Genomic DNA, 20,001 nt, shown 5'->3' with positions numbered 1-20,001 from the left:
AAAATAACATATGATGCCTTCAGGGAATTGAAGATGAATTTGAGTTTCCCAAGCCAAGGAGCCAGGGCCCTGAGGTCCCCAGCCCCATGATTCCCGGAAAGATCCAGGACCCTGAGGCCTCCAGCTTTGCGGCCCCAGGGAGAAGCCAGGACGGTAAGGTCCCCAGCCCCACGGCCCCCAGGAGGCATTAGGGCTCCTCTGGGGGAAGTAGGAAGGAAGGAATGGTGCAGACAATCCTTCCATATTTTGGTCTTGCGGAAACACACTTCAATCCTTCTTCAAAATTAAAACTCTGCTGGAGGCTCCCCATGAAGTACTCCTGCCCAAGAGCGTGCAGTTGGTGGGGAGGGGTCTGGGGGAAGGAGTCCCGGATAGGCCCTGCAGTCCTGGGGAAAGCATGGGCCACGGCAGGTTTGGATCAGATGGCGCAACCCCCCTCCCCCCCTGCCAGGACTCAGCCACGTCCTCCACGCCCCTTCCCCTCCCCATGAATGGTGGCCTCCGAGGAGAGGCTGGGAACAGGGGCAGTGGGCCTGGTCTTCCAGAGCCTGCAAGACATACCTACCATTACTTACCTCTCTACCCTGCCGCCACTCACCCAGGTACCTGGTCCGCCAGCCTCGACCCTGTTCTTCAGCCTCAGCTGTCCCTGGGGCCACCCGGGCCCCTCTCATCATTTTGTTTTCTTCTACCCAGTAAAATCCTTGCACAGAGTGGTGTGGTGTTTATTGGCCAAGATGTAAGGGTCCGCTGGCCAATCGTAGCCATGGATCTAGAGTCTCATGGGAATTTGGGGAGGAGCACAGGGGTGCACCTTCACGATTGACTCCTGGCAGTGGAGCCTGGCCAGCCTGGAGCTGTTGGGAGACTTCCCTGGATGAAAGCTGGGCAAAAGGGCAGAGCCTAGGATGGGAGATAGGACAAGGCCACCTTGACCCACCTCACCCATTCTCTCCAGATGGTATTTGCTAGACTCGGCTGAAGCCAGGGCTTTGGTCTTCCTGAGGGTCCCTGACTCCATTTCTAGACAGCCTCGGGGCATAATCTCAACTTTCCAGTTCCTTCTCTCAGTGGTTCATGCTCACTCCTGGCTCCCAATATGTGCAGCCCCTGTGCTATAAAAGTTTCTCCTTGGGAACACCCACAACCCTTTGAGATAGAAACAGTTCCCATATGACAGATAAAGAGACTCAAAAACCCTTTGAAGTCCCTTTGCAATCTAGCCGGGTTGCTGGAGTCAAATGAACACATTCAGAATTTCAAGGCTATGGTTCTCAACCATGCAGGAGGTTTCCTCTATTGAAATAGTCTCCTGTGGCTGGTCTCCGTTACTTTTCCTCACGAACTGGACTTTCCCATTGTCTGATGGGCAATATTTTGAATGGTGTGTTGGTCTCTCCAGAACCTGTCTCCTCCCCTACCAGCTGACTCCTTCTCCTGACTTAACCTTTTTCTGTGAGCCTCACCCTGCCTACTTATCACCCCAAGTTCTGTTATTTCTCTGCACAAAATAAAACACCCTCCACTAGTTTCTCATCACCTTCTGGAGTGTCAGAACCTTAAGCAAACATTCAAGGACCACAGTGTGATTGAAGGCTTTTTGGCCATGTCTCTCTATGATATTTTCAGTACACACCCACTCTTACTCCAACCCACTTGCATCAAACACAGCTCCATGAGGTTCCCCATCTTCTTCAACATATCACCTTGAAATGCACCTATCCTACTCCATCTCTACCTAGTGCAATCCTATCCATGTCTCATGTCCCATCTTAGTCTTCATTTTGCCTAATAATATACATGATCTTTTTTCATGGTCCCTGATTTTTCCCAGTTTGAGTGTACCTGATGACATTTTACCTGGCATAATTTTACCAGTCCCTGTCTGAACTCTTCTCCCTAACAAGAATTTAAGCCTAACAATTTCTCTGTTCCAATAAATTACCCCAAATCAAGTCATAAGGGAATAAGAGGCACACAAATTTTGTAGCACTTAATAGATAGCATGCAAAATGTTTGAGGGATTCTACCATGGACAAAATCTTGGAAAACACCTCTCTCAACAAAGTTAAAACTTTCTTTTCCCAACTCTTCACAGTATCTTTAATAAACTATGCACCTTTAGACTGTTGGGGGATGAGGTAGGAAGCTTAATAATGTTGCTCAGTTACTTGAACACAGAATCTTTTTCCCCTCTTATAACCCAGAATTAATGTTTCTTAAAAACCAGCTTGGGAAACATAGGTGACAGCAACTGACACCAACATTTCTTACAGCTGTATTGAACCCTAGTTAGCTATGCTTTTATAACTAAACTTTAAAAAGTATAAAAAAATTAAAGCAGAAAATGGAAAAATGTCCAACTGCCAAGAATTTTGGCCCACCAAGTCAATCCACAAATGTTTATTTTTATTCTGTGAATTATTTATATTCTGTAAAAAGCTCAGAGTTGATCTAGGAGTGTTCTTAGAAAAAAAGGTATTAATCTGTCTTGGAAGATATTATGCATGAAGCCCAAGGCTGCCCAGCTTCTGGTCCTCAATATACATTGTTTTTCATTTCAAATTATAATAACTCAGGAACAGGTTTTCTATTACACAGTTATTTCTATTATCACAGTTCTGTGCCTGTGGGCTTAGTGTTAATTTATCTGTTGGATAAGAGAATTTTCCTCCTTACTGCATTCTGTTCAGAATAGTGGAATTGAAAATTCATGTGCCCCTAACTAATTGTATTGCTTGGGGCATTTTACATATCTTCCCTGGATCAGTTGAATAAGTTGATGTTCTAAATAATATAAGACAGGATTACCCACTGCAGGGGAGATATGCATAGCCATTCCAGTTGTGATGTTCTGAGATTCTGGACAGTGCACTGAGGTGGCATCACAGGAGTACTCTGAACAGGAGTCAAGAAATGAGTTTACCACTAGTGACTGGAAAGGGTTCTGTGAGCTGTGGACAGAAAAGTATTGTCACTCTCAAGAAGGAGCTTTATCTGGATGCACAGCTTAGATGATATCACCACCTTCATCCCAAAGCTCAGAATGATGGATGGCTATTGTAAGGTTTGGAGTGTTAATGAGTTAATGTGGGTAAAGTATGTGGAAATGCACAGACGAAAAGGAAAAGATAAGCACCTAGAATTACTAGTATTGCCCTTGGATCTCTGTCCAGTCTTCTTGCTTTGGGCAAAACTCCATTTTGAGAATTCTGCTTCTTCATAAACACTGTTCATGTGCTCACATGAGACTGAGAAGAGGATATCTTTCAGAGGACTGAGGGAAGGTTTAGCCTACCTCATTCCAAAGAACTTGGAGATGCTGGTTCCATTTACAATGACTTTATCTCCTGGAACTGACATCCTGCTTCCTTTTGTCAAGCCAAGACCTGGATTTTGTGAATTCCTATAAAGTTATACAATTACAAAGTATAAAGATTAGTGGAGTCTCCAGTAGCTGAACACGCCACCCTGTGCAGGGCTTCAAATGGCGCTGCTCTTCTGGCTTCAAATTTCATCTTGTCACCCTATTGACACTCTATCTACACTGAGATGTTCATGGCCTCAGGAAGCTTCTCCTACCCATTTCTCCAGCCTAGGTCTGCTGTTGGGCCATCTGGTTGGTTACAGAGCGAGTCTTATGAGTGCCACTGTCACCCCCAAGAGTCTACAAGGTAAACTTTCTTGTGTATCTCTCTCAGAGCTCCTGAAGTCATATGGATAGGACTTTGCTCACTGTAGTCCAGGCTTAGTTCAGAAGGCATTCAGCAAGTATGTGATGTGACAGCTCTATCTCCTCCAGCCATCAAGAATCAGAGTTGAATGGATCCGACATTATTTTCCTGTGTACATATATGAATACATTGCAGTGAATCCCACCATTGTGTATAGCCAAAAGAATAGGGTCATAGTTAGAACAAGATATATTCCATGCTTTTATGATTATATCAAAATGGATCTTGCTCTCATATGTAAACAAAAAGAAACAATAAAATAGTAATCATAGAAAGAGCATGGGATAACAGTTAATAATAGCCATGAATAAAAACAAAAAGGAAAAAATGCTGGAAAATTTTACTTTAGTTGAGACTTCTGGGTAAAAGAGACCAGTGGGTATGAATTTAGTCTAAACTATGAACAAATAAGAAGGAAGGTATTTCTTTAGAACTAAATTAATTTAGGAATAAATCAATTTGGTATGAAAGAAGATTAAATGGAAATTAAAATAAATGACATTAAAAACTCTTTGATGATCAAAGAGATTAATATATATGCCATATTTAAAGGAGCAATCTGTGGCTCTCTTACCTTTGTCTGTAAATCTACATTATTCTTCCTTCTTTGCAGGCAGGTTTCTTCTAATCTACAATCCACATAGCATAAAGTGACCATAGCTCAAGTCCTGAAATTTGACATCTCCTGTACCCAAGAACTAAGCACACTTTGGTCATTTTCTGTCTCACCCAGATTCTCCTCAGGAAAAAAAAAACAGACATTGACAGAAGAAAATAGGAGATTATAGAAACTGTTTTCTCTTGGAAGTTTCTATTTTAAGCAGAAGTGAAGTATCCACATGCTAGAAATAGCTACTGTCAAGGTAGAAAGGAATGCTTCAACTTATATGCAAAAGTATGTGTTGGGGACTGTGGTTGTGGCTCAGTAGTAGAGTACTTGCCTAGCATGTGTAAGGCACTGAGTTCGATTCTCAGCAAAGCATATACATAAATTAATAAAATAAAGGTACACCAATATCTAAATAAATATTTAAATAAACTTATGTGATAGCATTTTGGATTCCAGAGAACACAATGATGCCTGTCAGTTGTGGTTCTGAGTGAATAAATGCTCTGACATCAGCACCACTTCTGTCAACACAGGCACTGGCAAAATATTGGCAAAGTGTAGCAAGGATCAAAACAAGAAATAAAAGGTGGATTTCATCTACCTAGGAAATGGGCATTGGGCCTCATGTGAGAACTTTCTGGGGACACTAAATAGAAATTATGAAAGTGTTAAAAGCAAAGATTGGTTCTGTGTCAATGTGACATACAGCAATTAAAATCATGAGAAGAAACATTATAGAAAGACTGTTAATAATTTAATTGTTTCTTGGGGGCAGGGGCTGTGGCTCAGCAGCATCACACTTGCCTGGCATGTGTGAGGCAATGGGTTCTATTCTCAAGATCACATATAAGTAAATTAAATAAAGGTCTGTCAACAATTAGAAAAAAATTTAAATAATTTAATTATTTCCTGCTTTCTGAAAAGATCATAGCTTGCCATCCCCTATACCTATGGCCTCTGTATACCAGAGGAACTTCTGACCCCTAGGGTCTCCACAGTTTTTAAGAAAACATCTATTCAACTAACATTGTTGAATATCTACTATGTAGTAGAAGCTGTGGCAAATGATGTGATACAACCCTAACCTGTGTTTCCTGAAACAATATCAGAATGTATACCTGATTTAAGAGTGACCATGAACAGGAGGCTGTTATTTTATCTAGTATTGTATGTCTGCAGCTTAAGAAAGCTGCTTTAATTATTTTGTGGAATTCCCCTCAAAAGAATCTCACATGAGCTCTGGGTTCTCTGGAGTCCAAAGTACCAACACCTTTCTCAATTTTACATATATGTGTAGAATATCACTCTCTATAATTCACATTCAGAGTATTATTTAATGAAAAAGTTGTCCAACAGAGTTCCCCCACTATCCTCTGCCATTTCTTGTAGTTTTTACCATTAGACTATTCTGCATCCCAATATTTTAGACACAAATCAATGGGGTCTGGGGTAGAATTACATATGGTTTTGTCTTGCACTTTCTAGCATGCAGCTTATTTTACCTGAAAATATTATTCTCACTTCAAAGTCAAATATTAATAATTGTTAATTAAACAAAGTTTCCTTACTTGAGGACAAATAAGATTCAGTTCATGTGCTTTCCAAGATCTTACAAGCAAAAAAGAGTCACGAAAACAATATAACAACTATATAATATATGGCCTAGTGTAAAAGTCATTATGAAACAATGTACATTGGGGAGGTATATTTCCATCTAGCAATATTAGAAAAGCTTCCTGAGTTGTTGATAAATGTATTCATTCATTCCATTATTCAACAAATACATATTGATTACATGTGGAATGCTAGACATCATTCTACACATGGAGTAGTTTAAAAAAAAGACAAACTTTCTACCCTTATATTCTGTACATTTTAATGATAAAACTTAGAAATTAGTAAGAAGGGGATAAGGATAATAATGGGTGAGTTATAAAAACTAAAACAGTACAATGTTTTAAAGAAGATATCAAGGCAAGCATTATATAGGATGGTCAGAGAATTCCAAAATGAGAAAAGCAAGATAACACACACACACACACACACACACACACACACAAACACACACACAAACACACACACACACAAACACACACTTCATTTTGAGTCAGAATACTCTGAAGGTAAATAAATGATCATAGCAAGACATAAAGCTATAAATACAAGAAAAGGATTAAAAAGAACCTTGTAGGCCTCAGCAAGTTGGAATTTGGGTTGTAGGCAATTGATATACATTGCTTTAAGAAGGAGAGAGAGGAAACATATTTGAAGGACAATTCTTTTTTAAAATATTTTTTAGTTGTAGGTGAACACAATACCTTTATTTTTATTTATTCATATGTGGTGTTGAAGATCAAACCCAGCACCTCGAACACACTAGGCAGTACTGCTGAGCCACAACCTCAGCCCCTGAATGATAATTCTTTAGAAGGCTTAAAAGAAGGGTTAAATTGCAAAGATTATTAGAAGAAAGACTGATTAGAAATTTATTGCAATTTTCCAGATAAGAGATGGATAGGGTATGACTGGATCACCCAACTCACAAGTGATAGGGTCTGATTTTAATGTAGAATAACTCTAGCGTCCATGCTCTCCAGCACCTATCAACTCTCTTAGAAGTGAGTCCTCTACTATTCAGAAACTATATCATTTGCATATGTAAATATTTTCTTAGTTTCCATGAGAATATTTCCCCCACAATCTAATTCCAAGTTGCTTAGATCAAGAACTCTCTTCTATAACTTTGTGCTTTCTACAACTCCAAGAAATATAGTAACCAACATAATAATGATGTTATACAAACATGAATCCCTTCTTTGTAGTTGTAGTTAAAATATTACAAAAAATATTAAAAGAAAATCTCTTAAATCTGCCCCTCTGTATTGATACAGTTTCCTCTTTGTTCTCCTTTAATATTGTCTATATTTATTTTACATCTACATTTGTTATATATAATTTTAATTTATATGTAAATATCTTTGATGTTCATAGTTTATGTAACTATTTTTGGATGCTTAACTTTTTGCAATCTTCAAGAAAATTAATATATTTTTTGTGACACTTACTCAGATAATTTATTCTTATCTTATGGAACATAAATGGTAGGTATATGACTTATTTCCAAACTGAATAGTTCATATGATATTGGACAAATGTCTGGAAAAAAATCCTCTTTAAATCTTAATGTATGCCATGAAGCCATTTTTTATACCAGGGTCATGGATGTGTTCCAGCACACAGCATACAGTCTGGTGGTCACAGCCATACAGAATATGCAAGTGTTGGTGTCCAACATCAAAGAGTAGGAAAAGATCATCTGCTGACTGAGGAAAGATGGAAATCATGGTTAGGGTGTGGTTCCAGTGAAGGCAAGATAGATGTAAAGACAAAGAAAACTGACGAGGTGGAGAGATATACCCCTGGCTCAATGAAGCATGAAAGAGAGCATTACAGAAAGCATGTGATAAGTGGAACTAAAACCAGAGGAATGCAGAAAAAAACATCAAGGGAAAAATTTTTAACCAAGGGGAATTTTATTTCATTCGATGGGTCTTTGAACCGATATAGTCAAGCAATAAAAAAGGAAAACCAAACCAGTGTCTTGAATTTCTCCTCCTAGGCTTCATGAGTTCTCCAGAGAAGCATGCACTCCTCTTTGCTCTTTTTCCTGTGTCTCTATTTAACAGGGCTGTTTGGAAATATATTCATCCTACTGGTCATTGCCTCAAACTGTCACCTCCATACACCCATGTATTTCTTCCTTGTCAAATTGTTCTTGGTAGACCTTTGCCTTCCTTAAACTACACATCCCAAGATACTATTAAACACCCAAACTCAATATGTCTCCTATCCTGGATGCCTAGCTCAGATGTATTTCTATATGATGTTTTCCAACATGAATAGTTTTGTTCTCACAGTGATGGCATATGACCATTATATGGCCATCTGTCATCCTTTGTGTTATAAGCATTATGACTTGGTTCTTCTGTGCCTCTTTGTTGGCTGTACATTGGGTCATTGCCACTTTGAACCCTCTCTTACATACTCTTTTTATAGCACCCCTGCACTTTGGTGCTGACAATATCAAAAGTCATTTCATCTGTGATATCAACTCTCTCTTTCCTCTGTCTTGTTATGACACCACTCTTAATCAGTTGGCGGTTCTGGCTGTGGTGGGGCTGCTCTTTGTGGTACCTTCGGTGTATCTGCCATCCTACAGCTGTATTACCTCCACTGTGATGAACATTACTTCACTCTCAGAAGAAAAGGTTTTCTCCACCTGTGGATCTCACCTTGTCTTGGTTATGATTTTCTATGGATCAATCACCGAGATATATATGAGTCGTTCATCCAACCATTCAACTGATAAAGACTCAGCAGCATCAGTAATTCTCATGGTTGTAGCCTTGTAATGAATCCCTTCAATAACATGAAGGGAATTTTGAAAAAGACCCTAGAGCACAGAATAACATATAGTTTCTATAATCCTATAATTTATATTCTACTCTTAATTTTGTGAAGACTTCTACATGGGAAAGTTTGGAAAGTTTTTTTGTATGTAAAAACATCTCATTATCAATTTTTCTTTCCTTTCTTTTTCCCTACTTCCTTCCTTCTATGGGAAAGTCTGCAAAAACCTCTCATTCAATCTTTTTCTTTTCTTTTTCTTTTCTTCCTCCCTCTCTTTCTTCCCCACTTACTTCCTTCATTTCTTTGGTACAAGGGATTTAACCAATACTAGGAAAGTGCCCAACTACTGAACTACACCCTCAACACATTTTATTTTGTCTGGTACAGGGTATCACTTAATTTTCCAGACTTGCTTCAAACTTGCAATCCTCCTGTTGGGAGTCACTCAGTCTCCAAAGACTAACTTCCCCATCCCCCAAGAAGAGCCGTCCAATGGTGAGCCCTGCTGGATCACATGATCCTTATCCAGTAATCAGACTAGCCCTGCTGGGCTCACCTGATGCTTACCCACCAATCAAAAAGCACCCCATACCAACTGTCAAACCACCCCTGGCTCTATAAATATGCAGAGCTGTTTCTCAATAAATGGGCATTTTTCTCTAATGGCAAGCCTTGATCATTCTTTCATTGGTGCTGAAACCCGGGATGGGGAATGCCTCACTGCTTGAGGGCCCCCTCTCTCAAGGGTTGCCATCCGCATCCACTCTTTTGAGCACTGCTGCTACTCACACAACACTGGCTCTTCAGTAGGTGAGTTCCCCTGACGGGTATCCAACTTCAAATGGGCTATGCAGGCGCTTTGACTGTGATTGTCTGGCAAACCTCTGATGCCCAATGTGGAGGAGAGAAAACACACCACCACAACCTTCACGGTCACGGTGGACTCTCTGTAACCCGGTTCATGAGCAGGAGGTACTGAGGGGTGGAAGAACAGGCTCTCTCTCTCTCTCTCTCTCTCTCTCTCTCTCTCTCTCTCTCTCTCTCTCTCTCTCCCACTCTTGGCTCTCTCCTGACTTATGGGGGCCTCTTCTTACCTCCCTGCAGACTCCCCTTTATTAAATGTTGCACACAAGATTGGCCTTACTATTAATTAGATAATCAAAGTCAATGGCCCCCAGGAGAATCCCTAGATCCCGCAATTCTCAGATATCTATTTAACTTCTGCAAGTGCTCGAAAAAGTGGAAGGAGTTCCCCTATGTTGAGGCTTTTTCTCTTCTTTGTTCTCACCCCGACCTATCCGGGAGATAATCCCCCTCCCTACTGACCTCCCCTGTCGGCTCCATCCCGCCCCTCAGGTGCTCCCCCAACTCAGCCAACACCTTTAGTTCCCCCCAAACTAGGTCCTGGCCCTAGTTCCACAAACCATGGCCCCTTTAAGAGAGGTTGCTGGACCTGAGGGCATTATCCGGGTACATGTCCCATTCTCTATGAATGACCTTACACAACTCAAGTTAAGGTTGGGCTCATTCACCACAGAAGAGTGCTTCAATGGGTCCTCCAGGCTTATAGCCTCACTTATATGTTATTTGCTAATACTCTTCTTCTTGAGGAACCTACCAGAGTCTGGGAACTTGCCAGAACCCATGTGGATGAAACTTATGGAGTTAATTCCAATCACCCCCTGGGGCCACTTGCTGCCCCAGATCAAACTCCTGACTGGGATTATACACAAGCTAGCATGCAGAATAGGGACCAATTCTCCACATGTATAATTGCTGGGCTCAAAAAAGTGGCATGTAAGGCTGTCAATTTCCAAAAATTACAAGAGACCCCATCAGAATTTCTGGATCGGCTTACGAAAGCCCTTCAGCAGTGTCCTAGATCCCGAAACCCCAGATGGCCATGATGTCCTTATGACATATTACTTCTCACAGAGCTACCCTGACTATCTGGTCCAAACTAGAAAAGCTCGAAAAAGGCCCTGCCACCCCCAAGACTGAGCTCTTGGAGGTAGCTTTTAAGGTTTTTATGCTCACCCAGGCCCTGCAGGGTGCTTCCTTGGGTTGCCGTCCATTACTGAAACGCCCCCTGGGTAACCTGCTTCAAGTGTGGCAAGGAGGGACATTGGGCCAGGACATACCTCGGACCATGCACTCCGTGTACCCCATGCCCTAAATGACAACGACAAGGTCATTGGGGCTCTGACTGTCCAAGATCCCGTAGGAGACCTATTGCCAGGGAACCCTCTGATCTTCTGGGCATTTCAAATGAAGATTGATGGTGCCTTGGGTCCTTGTCCTCAGCTGTAATGATCAATAGACAGGAACCCAGGGTGCAGATTCAGGTGGATAGGTGTAAGGTTGACTTTCTCCTTGACACCGGGGCTACCTTCTCAGTCCTGACAGAATTCTGGGGGCAAACAGTGCCGTCCACCTCTCGTATAAAACCCCAGTATCAGATAGATGACTTGTAAAAAGTTGTTCTCATTTTGTTAATTGGCTTCTTGTATTCCTAATGGTGTCCTTTGAAAAGTACAAATGTTTTAAATTTAGATGTCTGTCATTTTTTTTCTTTTGTTGTTTGTTTTTGATGTCATTTAAGAAAACATTGCCTTACCTGAAATCATGGGCTTTACTCCTGTATATTTTTCCTAAGAGCTTTATAGTTGTAGCTCTTGCACTTAGATCTTTGATCATTGTACATTAAATCTTACATATGGTAGGCAGTAGGGATACAACTTAATACTTTTGCCTAATGATAACCAGTTATCTCAGCCCATTTCCCAGTTAAAGTTCTTGGTGCCCTTGTAAAAGAATCACAATCAATTTCTGGACTCTCAATTCTGTTCTTTTGATATGTATAGTTATCTTTATGCTCATTCTACATTGTCTTTTTTGTTGGCTGTCCTCCCATTCTCTCTCTCTCTCTCTCTCTCTCTCTCTCTCTCTCTCTCTTTTTCTCTCTCTCTAACACACACACACACACACACACACACACACACACACACACACATACTTTTTCAAAAATAGAATCACAGTCTTAATCTATTGCCCAGGCTGTCCTCATACTTGTGATCCTCATGTCTCAGACTCCTTTGTAACTTGAAATGTAGGCATACATCACATCACTGTGCTTGGCCTTCATCCTTTACGCATCTCCTGTCTCTGGACTCCAGACCTGCTTACTTGATAACCCTACTTAGATGCCCAATAGACAACTCACATTTATCATGTCCAAAACTTCTACTTTTAAAGAAAATACCTTGTGGGAATAAGGAAGAAAAAGAATAAACTAATATTTGCCAAGTATTTACTGTTAGCTCTGTTCATTATCTCTTTTATGATATATCTCAATTCTGTGATACTCTGGAGATAGTGTAACTCTCTTATGCTAGAGAGCAGTGAGACAGAGGCTTGAATTTCAGTTAGTCGATTCTAATACCCAAGCACCTTCCTAACAGCTACACTATACTTTCCTACAAGTGGTAAAGCACATAGTCCACTTTTCTCTCCTTAAGATTATTCTTTGGAGTAGTATCAGAAAAAAATGAAAGGAATCCATAGGATTTTTTGTAAGTGAAACAGAAGTGCTCATGAGCTTTGTAGTGCTTTGGTACTGCCTTTTCCCTACCTTCAGGGAAAGCTTACGTTGACTTTTTGGCAAATTTCTCTTGACCATTTACCCAGGTAGATTTATTTGGCCTTGAGTTTTGTTTTCCACCTGTTGGATCTGCTCTCTTTCATTTATTTAAGGATCATCTCTATTCCCCATCCTTCTTATCTCTTTCTCATTTGTTTACAAATTATCAGCCTTTTTGGATATATACAATGACTTTCACTCTGACATTTGCTTGTTTGCTCCTAGCACTGAACATTTGACTCTTTTTTGTCAGCAATTTTCTCTTTAAAATATTAGTATCTAAAAAATATATTATTCATAAATAGCAGTAACTATAGCAACTATAAATAGCAGTAACTAAAGTCTCCTAAAATCCTTAATAGAACTGAAAGTATCCAAGGTTTGTCTATTCATGTTGGGAATATAGTTTTTACAATAGTTTTGACCAGACTTAAAAAAACAGCCTGTTCTTAGGTGACTTTCTGCCACTCCAATTTAATTCTGTGTTATGTGTCCTAAGGGCTACTAAGACAGGTGCATATGCTGTGGCAAGCTTATTTGTTCATGTTCTCATAGGGGCAGCATCAGTTGTGCTCCTGTTTGTGCTGGTGTATTCTGATAAGGTTGGTGTGTGAGGTCTGCTGCCCACTGTGGGGTGAGGTCCCAACTCCTAGGTTTTACCTTTTGGTTCCTGCAGGTATTACCTTCTCAGAAGCCCACCACTGGTACTTTACGCCATGTGGTGGACATTTCCTGATCACCTGTTGTGTTGAAAGCCCATTGTCTTCTGTCTTTTCCCATTTTGAGTGTCAGCCACTTGTGAGGCATCATGGTGGAGTAGAAAAAGCACTGTTTCTGGAGTGGATAATCGGCCTTATCAGGTATCTCTTCACTTCTCTGGGCTTCATAGACCACACGACCCTCTCAGAGCATTGCAGCTCTAGCTGTCTCAGGCTTTATGATCACATTTCTCTAAGTGAACCTGAACTAATGTCTTAATAGTTGACAGTGGCTTAATGTACTAGACCTGAGATGGCAAATATGTAGTTTCTCTTCCATTTGCCAAGCATGGCAGACTCATTAACTGGTTTCAACATCCTCACATAAAACCCAGACATGACTTCAGATTTTTTGTACCAGTATATGTGTGCTAAACAACCACAACCAGTGAATCATGGTTGAGATGTGTTTGTTATCCTGGTCTTCTCTCCTATCTGTAGTGCTTTCATCTAAAGGAGGCACTAGTTGGATTAGGTACCATAGAATGAGTTCTAGGGCCAAGATATGTGCATGAAAATGCTGTCTCCACTTTCTATACTCCCTTTCTGTGGGAACTTGGGAAAGTTACTTAACTTCTCTGGGCCTCAGTGTCCTCATTTTTTATGTGGAAAATAATAATTAGCCCCATGTTATCATGTTGTCGAGAGGAATAAATGAACTAATATGTGTTAAAAATGCTTAGAAGAGTTCCTGTCACATACAACTCAATAAATGTTATCCATTATATTAATGATAGACATGATAACAACTTTGAAGGCTAATAAAAGAAAAATTCTTGGTTTTACAGGGTCTTATGGCTCCCTGTCAATCTTTAAATATTCATCTGTCTATGAATGTGAGTTGATTCCTATTTATTCATTCATTTATCCAGAAAAATGCAGGGTAAAGCGGTCTTAACAGTTGTAGTGACTGGAGCTTGGAAAGGGTCTTCAGTTATGTGTGTGCAGGTAGAGGGCTCTTTGTCATAGTGTTAAATCTGGATGTGAAGAGACATGCTGGAATCTGGCTTGCCTCTTACAGTTTTGCATGTGGGTGAACCCTCAGAGAGTTGTTAGCACTCAGTCTTGCTGGTGGCACACCTTGGTGGCGTGCTCGTGTACCTCAGCATTCAGTAATTCACTAGCAGCCTGAGGTGTTGCCACTGCTTTCTGAGCCTTTGTCCTCCTAATTCTCCATCAGAGCTGATGGTATTGGGAACAGAGAGTGAAGGTTAGTGAAACAGCCTGACTTACAGCCACAGAGTAGTTGGATATCTCTTTGTGGAAGATTTATCAAGTACTTGAATAAGTTGAAGAGCCCATCCCTCTGCTTAACTCAAGATAGAGCAAATTTCTATGACTACTTCATGTGGAAAACCAGTGTGAAATCTGGGTGGGAGAAAACAATATCCTGGTATGACGTGGGTAGGTGTTTGTGCTATGACCCATCCTGTGCCTTCACTGGTGTCTTGCAGTAAGCAGCTGTTGTGTGACGTAATGATTGTGGCAGAAGATGTGGAAATAGAAGCCCACTGTGTGGTCCTGGCAGCCTGCAGTTCCTACTTCTGTGTGATGTTCACAGGTATGGTGAAGGGCACACAATAACCTATGGTGTGGAGCTGCTGCCCCCCTGGGAGGACATTGATGGTGGTGGTATGAGGGGAGGGAGGAATGAGAAGGCTGTGAAGCTTACTATGAGGAGTTTCCCTTTCTCAGCTTTGTACCATAGAGAACTTCTGGAATCAAAGTCTCAACCAGGCCAGCTGGGCATGTAGCCCCTTTTCCACTATGAGGAAGAGAGGTGGAATCATGTAGTCCATTAGTCCTCAAGCTTTAGCATGAACCAAAATTAGGGAGCTTGTTAACAGTGCAGAGTCCTAGGTACATTGCCAGACCTTTTGGTCTCCCATTTTGCAGATGAGGGACACTGAGGCTGAGTGAGGCGAAGAGACTTGCCCAAGGTCATACAGTGAATGAATGGGACTTGGATTCTTGACACCTGGCCTAGTGTTCTATCATTGGACCCACATCTTGTCCTTCCCTAGCCTTTCCTTCCAGGCAAGCACCTAGGGTCTCCTTTAGCCTTTATAGAGGTGTGGAAGAGATTTGAAGAAATGATGGTGGGGATTGGTATTGAGACATAAGAATGATCAAAATCTAGCATAGTTTCAGCATATTTGCCAACTCCCCAGGGATCCCTGTTTCCTGGGTACATGTAGGAAAGTATCACATTTTACATTTAATATTCTGGGCTGAATTTCTTCAAATCCAAAGGCTTCCCATCTGTAGTTCCTCATAGCACCTCCCCTGAATCAGATACATGCAGTGCTGTATAAATCACTGCTGATAGAAAGAGGCCATCAGAACTCAAAGAACCCTCTGACTTGGTCAGGTGTGCCTATCTCATGTTTTCCAAGAACCATTTTCCTGCTCTGTATGTAGTGACCATCACTCTGCATTCAATTTCTCTGGTCTGTTTCCTGGTGTCACACTCTCTTTGGAATGATCACAAACTCAGTTTCAAGGTTTTATTTCCTTTTTACCCCTTTCCTTCATCCATCTCTTTCTAAAATAATTTATCTTGTTGCCAACAGTTATTTAGATGAAACATGCCAATATAGCTCTTTGTGTGTGTGTGTGTGTGTGTGTGTGTGTGTGTGTGTGTGTGTGTGTGTGGTTTGAAAGTCCAGTATTGAGAGAAACCTGTTTGGAATTGCAGTGAATTGTAATGTCAGCTTTGCTTTTGACTGATGAACTTGTTTCTAGGATAGATGAAATGCCTTAGAAAAGACAAAGTGATTTTAGATATTGGGAGAACACATGCTTCTGGAGCAGGTCTTAGATTCTAGTAATTGAAAGGAGATTGCAAGAGAAGAAGGCCAGTCTCATGTAATGCCCAGTTCAGTCCTTCCTTTGGGTCTGGTTACCACCCATTGTTTCATCCACTCATTCATCCTTCCACCCATCCATCCATTTGCCCATCCTTGAAAACACTAGTCACATATGTAGATTACAGGAAAAGATCACAAAATGTTAGCAAGCAAAAGTAAAAATAAATAAATAAAAAATTGCATGTATTACATCTCCTAGGTAAGATTATGGTTTATATCCTTTTTTATTTTATATTTATAAAATGGCCATATACAAAATACATTTTTCAACATAAGTAAGTTCATTTTACATGTAAAGTTGAAATGTCTTTTTTGATAGGTATAATTTTTAAAATTGATATCCATTTTCTGAGGTGTTTTTCTTGCCTCTTTGCCCATGTGATTCCTATTTGTCTTTCATTACCCCACAAGCATCCCTTCCTCAGAAGGGCCTTCCATGACCCCTCAGACTAGGTTACATCCCTTTGTTACTTACTTCCAATGTACCTTATATTACAACTCTCTAGTATTATTACTAATCTCAATATCTGATTTCCCTGATCAATTATAAGCTCTATGAGGCTAAGAATTATACTTTCTTTACTGATGCAACTTTATTGCCTACTATAGTCTTCCATGCAATATGTGCTTAATAAAAATATTTAATTGAAGTTGGCATTATATTATGAATATCTTCCCATGTTGATGAAATCATACCTACATTCCTAATTTCAATGACTGTAAGATTCCATCATGTGTATCCTAGTAGAAAATCCATCTCTTCATTTGTTGGAAACTATAGTTTTAATATTTTCCTATTATAAATAATGCTCTAATGGGCATACTTGCATCTTAATCTTCATTTTGATTATTTCCTTATAATAGATCCCAAGAACAGGAAAAACTTGGTTAAAGGCCATACATATTTGAAGTGCTGTAAGATGTGTCACCTGCCCTTCAGCTGTTCCAGCCTGTACTCCCATCAGCACTAAATGAGATTTGTATATTCTTGAGGCCCCTTGGCTTTGCTTAAAATTTGGTATTAAATAGATATGAAAAACATTGCAAAATTATGTTCTAATTATCAGATTTGGCTTCAGAATACATAAAGTTCATTGTGAAAAGGCCCAGCTGACTCTTGTTAAATCTTTTTCCATCAGCATGTTTAGGGCCCAAAGAAAATATACATGGTTTTATTCCAACTGAGTTGTATGATTTTGATCTTTTAGTCAGGCTTAGGTGATTTTATGTGTATATTTTTTTGTCCTTTGAGTTCATGTTGTCCAAATTTCCTGTGGTGGTTCCAAATACCAGCTTCACACTCCTTGACCATGTCCTGTCCACATGGAATACAAATGGTGAAACTGAGTGGCTCTCCTGAGAGTGTTCAAATCCAGTCAGGGTGTAAGAAGATCTGAGATGGGCAGTCACTTACCTGCCCTCCATTTCTTTCAGGATATCATGGGTAGTGTGTATGCTGCCTACCTTTGTCCTGTAAGTATGGAATACTTACAGCTTTTCCACTCTCCCCATCTATTATCTCCATTCCAGGGGATGCAATTTTCCTATAGAATGGGCTAGTCAATATATATATATATATATATATATATATATATATATATATATTTTTTTTTTTTTTTTTTTTTACCAGAGATTGAACCTAGGAGTACTTAATCACTGAGTCGTATCTTCAGTCTCCCTCACCCCCCTTTTTTTGGATTATGGACCTTTATTTAGTTTATTTATTTATATGTAGTGTTGAGAATCAAACTCAGTGCCTCAAACATGCTAGGCAAGTGCTCTACCACTGGGCTGCAATCCCAGCCCTCTTCAGCCCATTTTTACATTCTATTTAGAGACAGGGTTTTGCTGAGTTGCTTAGGGCCTTGTTAAGTTGTTGAGGCTGGCCTTGAATTCACAATCCTCCTGCCTCAGCCTCCTGAGCTGCTGGGATGCAGGCATGTACCACTGCACCTGGCTACTGGACTAGTCAATTTTATCATGCCATTTACTCTGGGATCTCTATGCACTATAGTATTTGCACTCCATATGAGTCTCTGACATGTCATCCCCATTTTTTGGTGTTAAAGGAACTGAGGTCTAAAGAATATCGGGTTTCAGGGTCTTACATCCATTATTAAGGTTCAAAGAAGTTTGGGGTTAATCCCACATGAACATCTGGGAATGTTATGTCCCACACTCTTCTAATATTTTTGTACCATATGCAGTATTTAATTCAATGAATCATGATCCAGTTTATATTATATTTAGCCTGATGTTCAACTCATTCCTTTGAACATGTGAATAGAAACAGAGAGAAGAGGTCAGGAGTGTGCTGAGGTTTTAGAGGCAAGGGGGTTAGAATTTTAGTGGACACCAGTAATTCACAAAGTAGAACAACAAGGGCCTGGCTTTGTTACCCCTAGGCATGCACTTATTCCACAGAACATTTGTTTTACCCTTTCTGCCTGCCAGACCCTCCCAGGTCCTAGCTAATGGCCTATGCCTGTGTCCTGGGTGATTGTGTGGTGTGTCAGTGCCTTTAAAGAACCTCATATCATAGGGAATTCAGCAAAATCTAACATAGACAACAGGGCATAGAGGGAAGGAGAACTAGGGAGCCGAGTCCTTTCTTAGGGCCTGGAGGAAGTAGAAGTAGAAAATAGGCTCTGGTTTCTGAGAGCTTTGCCCCTAATGAGTCAGAGATTGGATAGAATATTTCATAAAATGCTGGAGGTACCAGAGTAATGTGGTACTCCAATAATGACTAATGGCCTCATGTTCCATGTGACTATCTTCTTGAGTGGGTCACCGATGGACAAATGACAATGATGTAGGGTTTCTTCTTCCTATCCTTGAAATATCACATCAAAGTCAGACATCCTTTTCCTGCTTAGAAGTCTCAGAATGGGGACTGAGAAATACAATACAATAGTTAAGTCTAATAATGTAACTTATTATTAGATAATAATAAGGTATCTACCATATCATTGTCTTGATGTAGAAATGGCTTTTTAAGCAGTGATTTGGATTGTGGTTGCACAGAGCCTTTTTATTGCCTAGGAATGGAGACTGCCATTTATCCTCAGCATTCCCCCATTAAGTTGCACCTCATTTGACTGAGATGGTTTAGGGTAGACTTGTGTGAGCTTAGAACTCAGCCTTAAAATACACATCATCATGGGAGGTCACTATTGCTAAGGAATGTTTTATGAATGTAAACAGGAAGTGATATAGAAGCCTTTTGCTAAGGATTTTACACTAAAGTGCTGATGCCACCTTGCTTTGGGAGATAGCATGGTATCTTGGAGAGGGCTTTGGAGACACAATGACCTGGCTTCCAATTCTATCCTCAGCACTAAACTGAAGAACTCACTCACCCTCTTTGGTCCTCAGTTTTCTTATCTTTGAGACTGGAGTAATAATAGCAAGAGAGCAAATATAGGTAATGGGCTTAAGGAACCCAGCAAAAAAAGGTACTTAATGCAGTTTGCTCTTATTTGTAGAGCAATTCATCATTTCCAAAGCACTTATGCATTTAAGGGGTAGCTATGAAACTCACCATCCTGATGGTGTTTAGGATTGATATGAAATGTTTATATGGCTACATAGGTGTTTCCTTCTGCCACTAGCTGGGCAGAGAAACCTGTGCCAGTGGAGGAGGTCTGAGATTCCAAGGAAGGTGGGTGATCTCATTTAGCCCAGAAAATAAGGCAGGGCAAGGAATGTACTTATTTCACAGGAAACGGAAATCAGACTTGTGCAATCAAATGGTTCAGACCTCTGATTTGCAGGAGGATTGGCTTGGATGCAAGGAGGGGGCAGAGCATTTCTTTCTCATATGTGAGGTTAACACTTGACATAGGCCTTAATGCTCAGCTCTATCCAAACAAGTTGGCAAATCAGATATTAAGACATAGATGGATGAGGGTTAGGGAGAAGACAGTTCAATATCATTTTAACATCCATGAAGGATCATTGTGCAAGAGATAAGGTTCTC

At 40.4% G+C, this 20,001-nt stretch overlaps 1 protein-coding gene across 1 annotated transcript in view; it reads left to right on the top strand.

Moving 5' to 3' along the window:
• Positions 1-20,001, top strand: part of LOC143387553 (KAT8 regulatory NSL complex subunit 3-like) — a 100,386-nt gene that overhangs the window by 34,452 nt on the left and 45,933 nt on the right. The window contains 1 exon segment of the mRNA XM_077108291.1: positions 14,607-14,713. Coding sequence (XP_076964406.1) covers positions 14,607-14,713 — 107 coding nt within the window.

Source organism: Callospermophilus lateralis, unplaced genomic scaffold, assembly GCF_048772815.1.
Source record: "Callospermophilus lateralis isolate mCalLat2 unplaced genomic scaffold, mCalLat2.hap1 Scaffold_390, whole genome shotgun sequence".
In the NCBI taxonomy this organism is placed as follows: Eukaryota; Metazoa; Chordata; class Mammalia; order Rodentia; family Sciuridae; genus Callospermophilus; species Callospermophilus lateralis.
The sequence above is the reverse complement of the archived record's forward strand: the minus strand, read 5'-3'. Positions and strand labels throughout refer to the sequence as shown.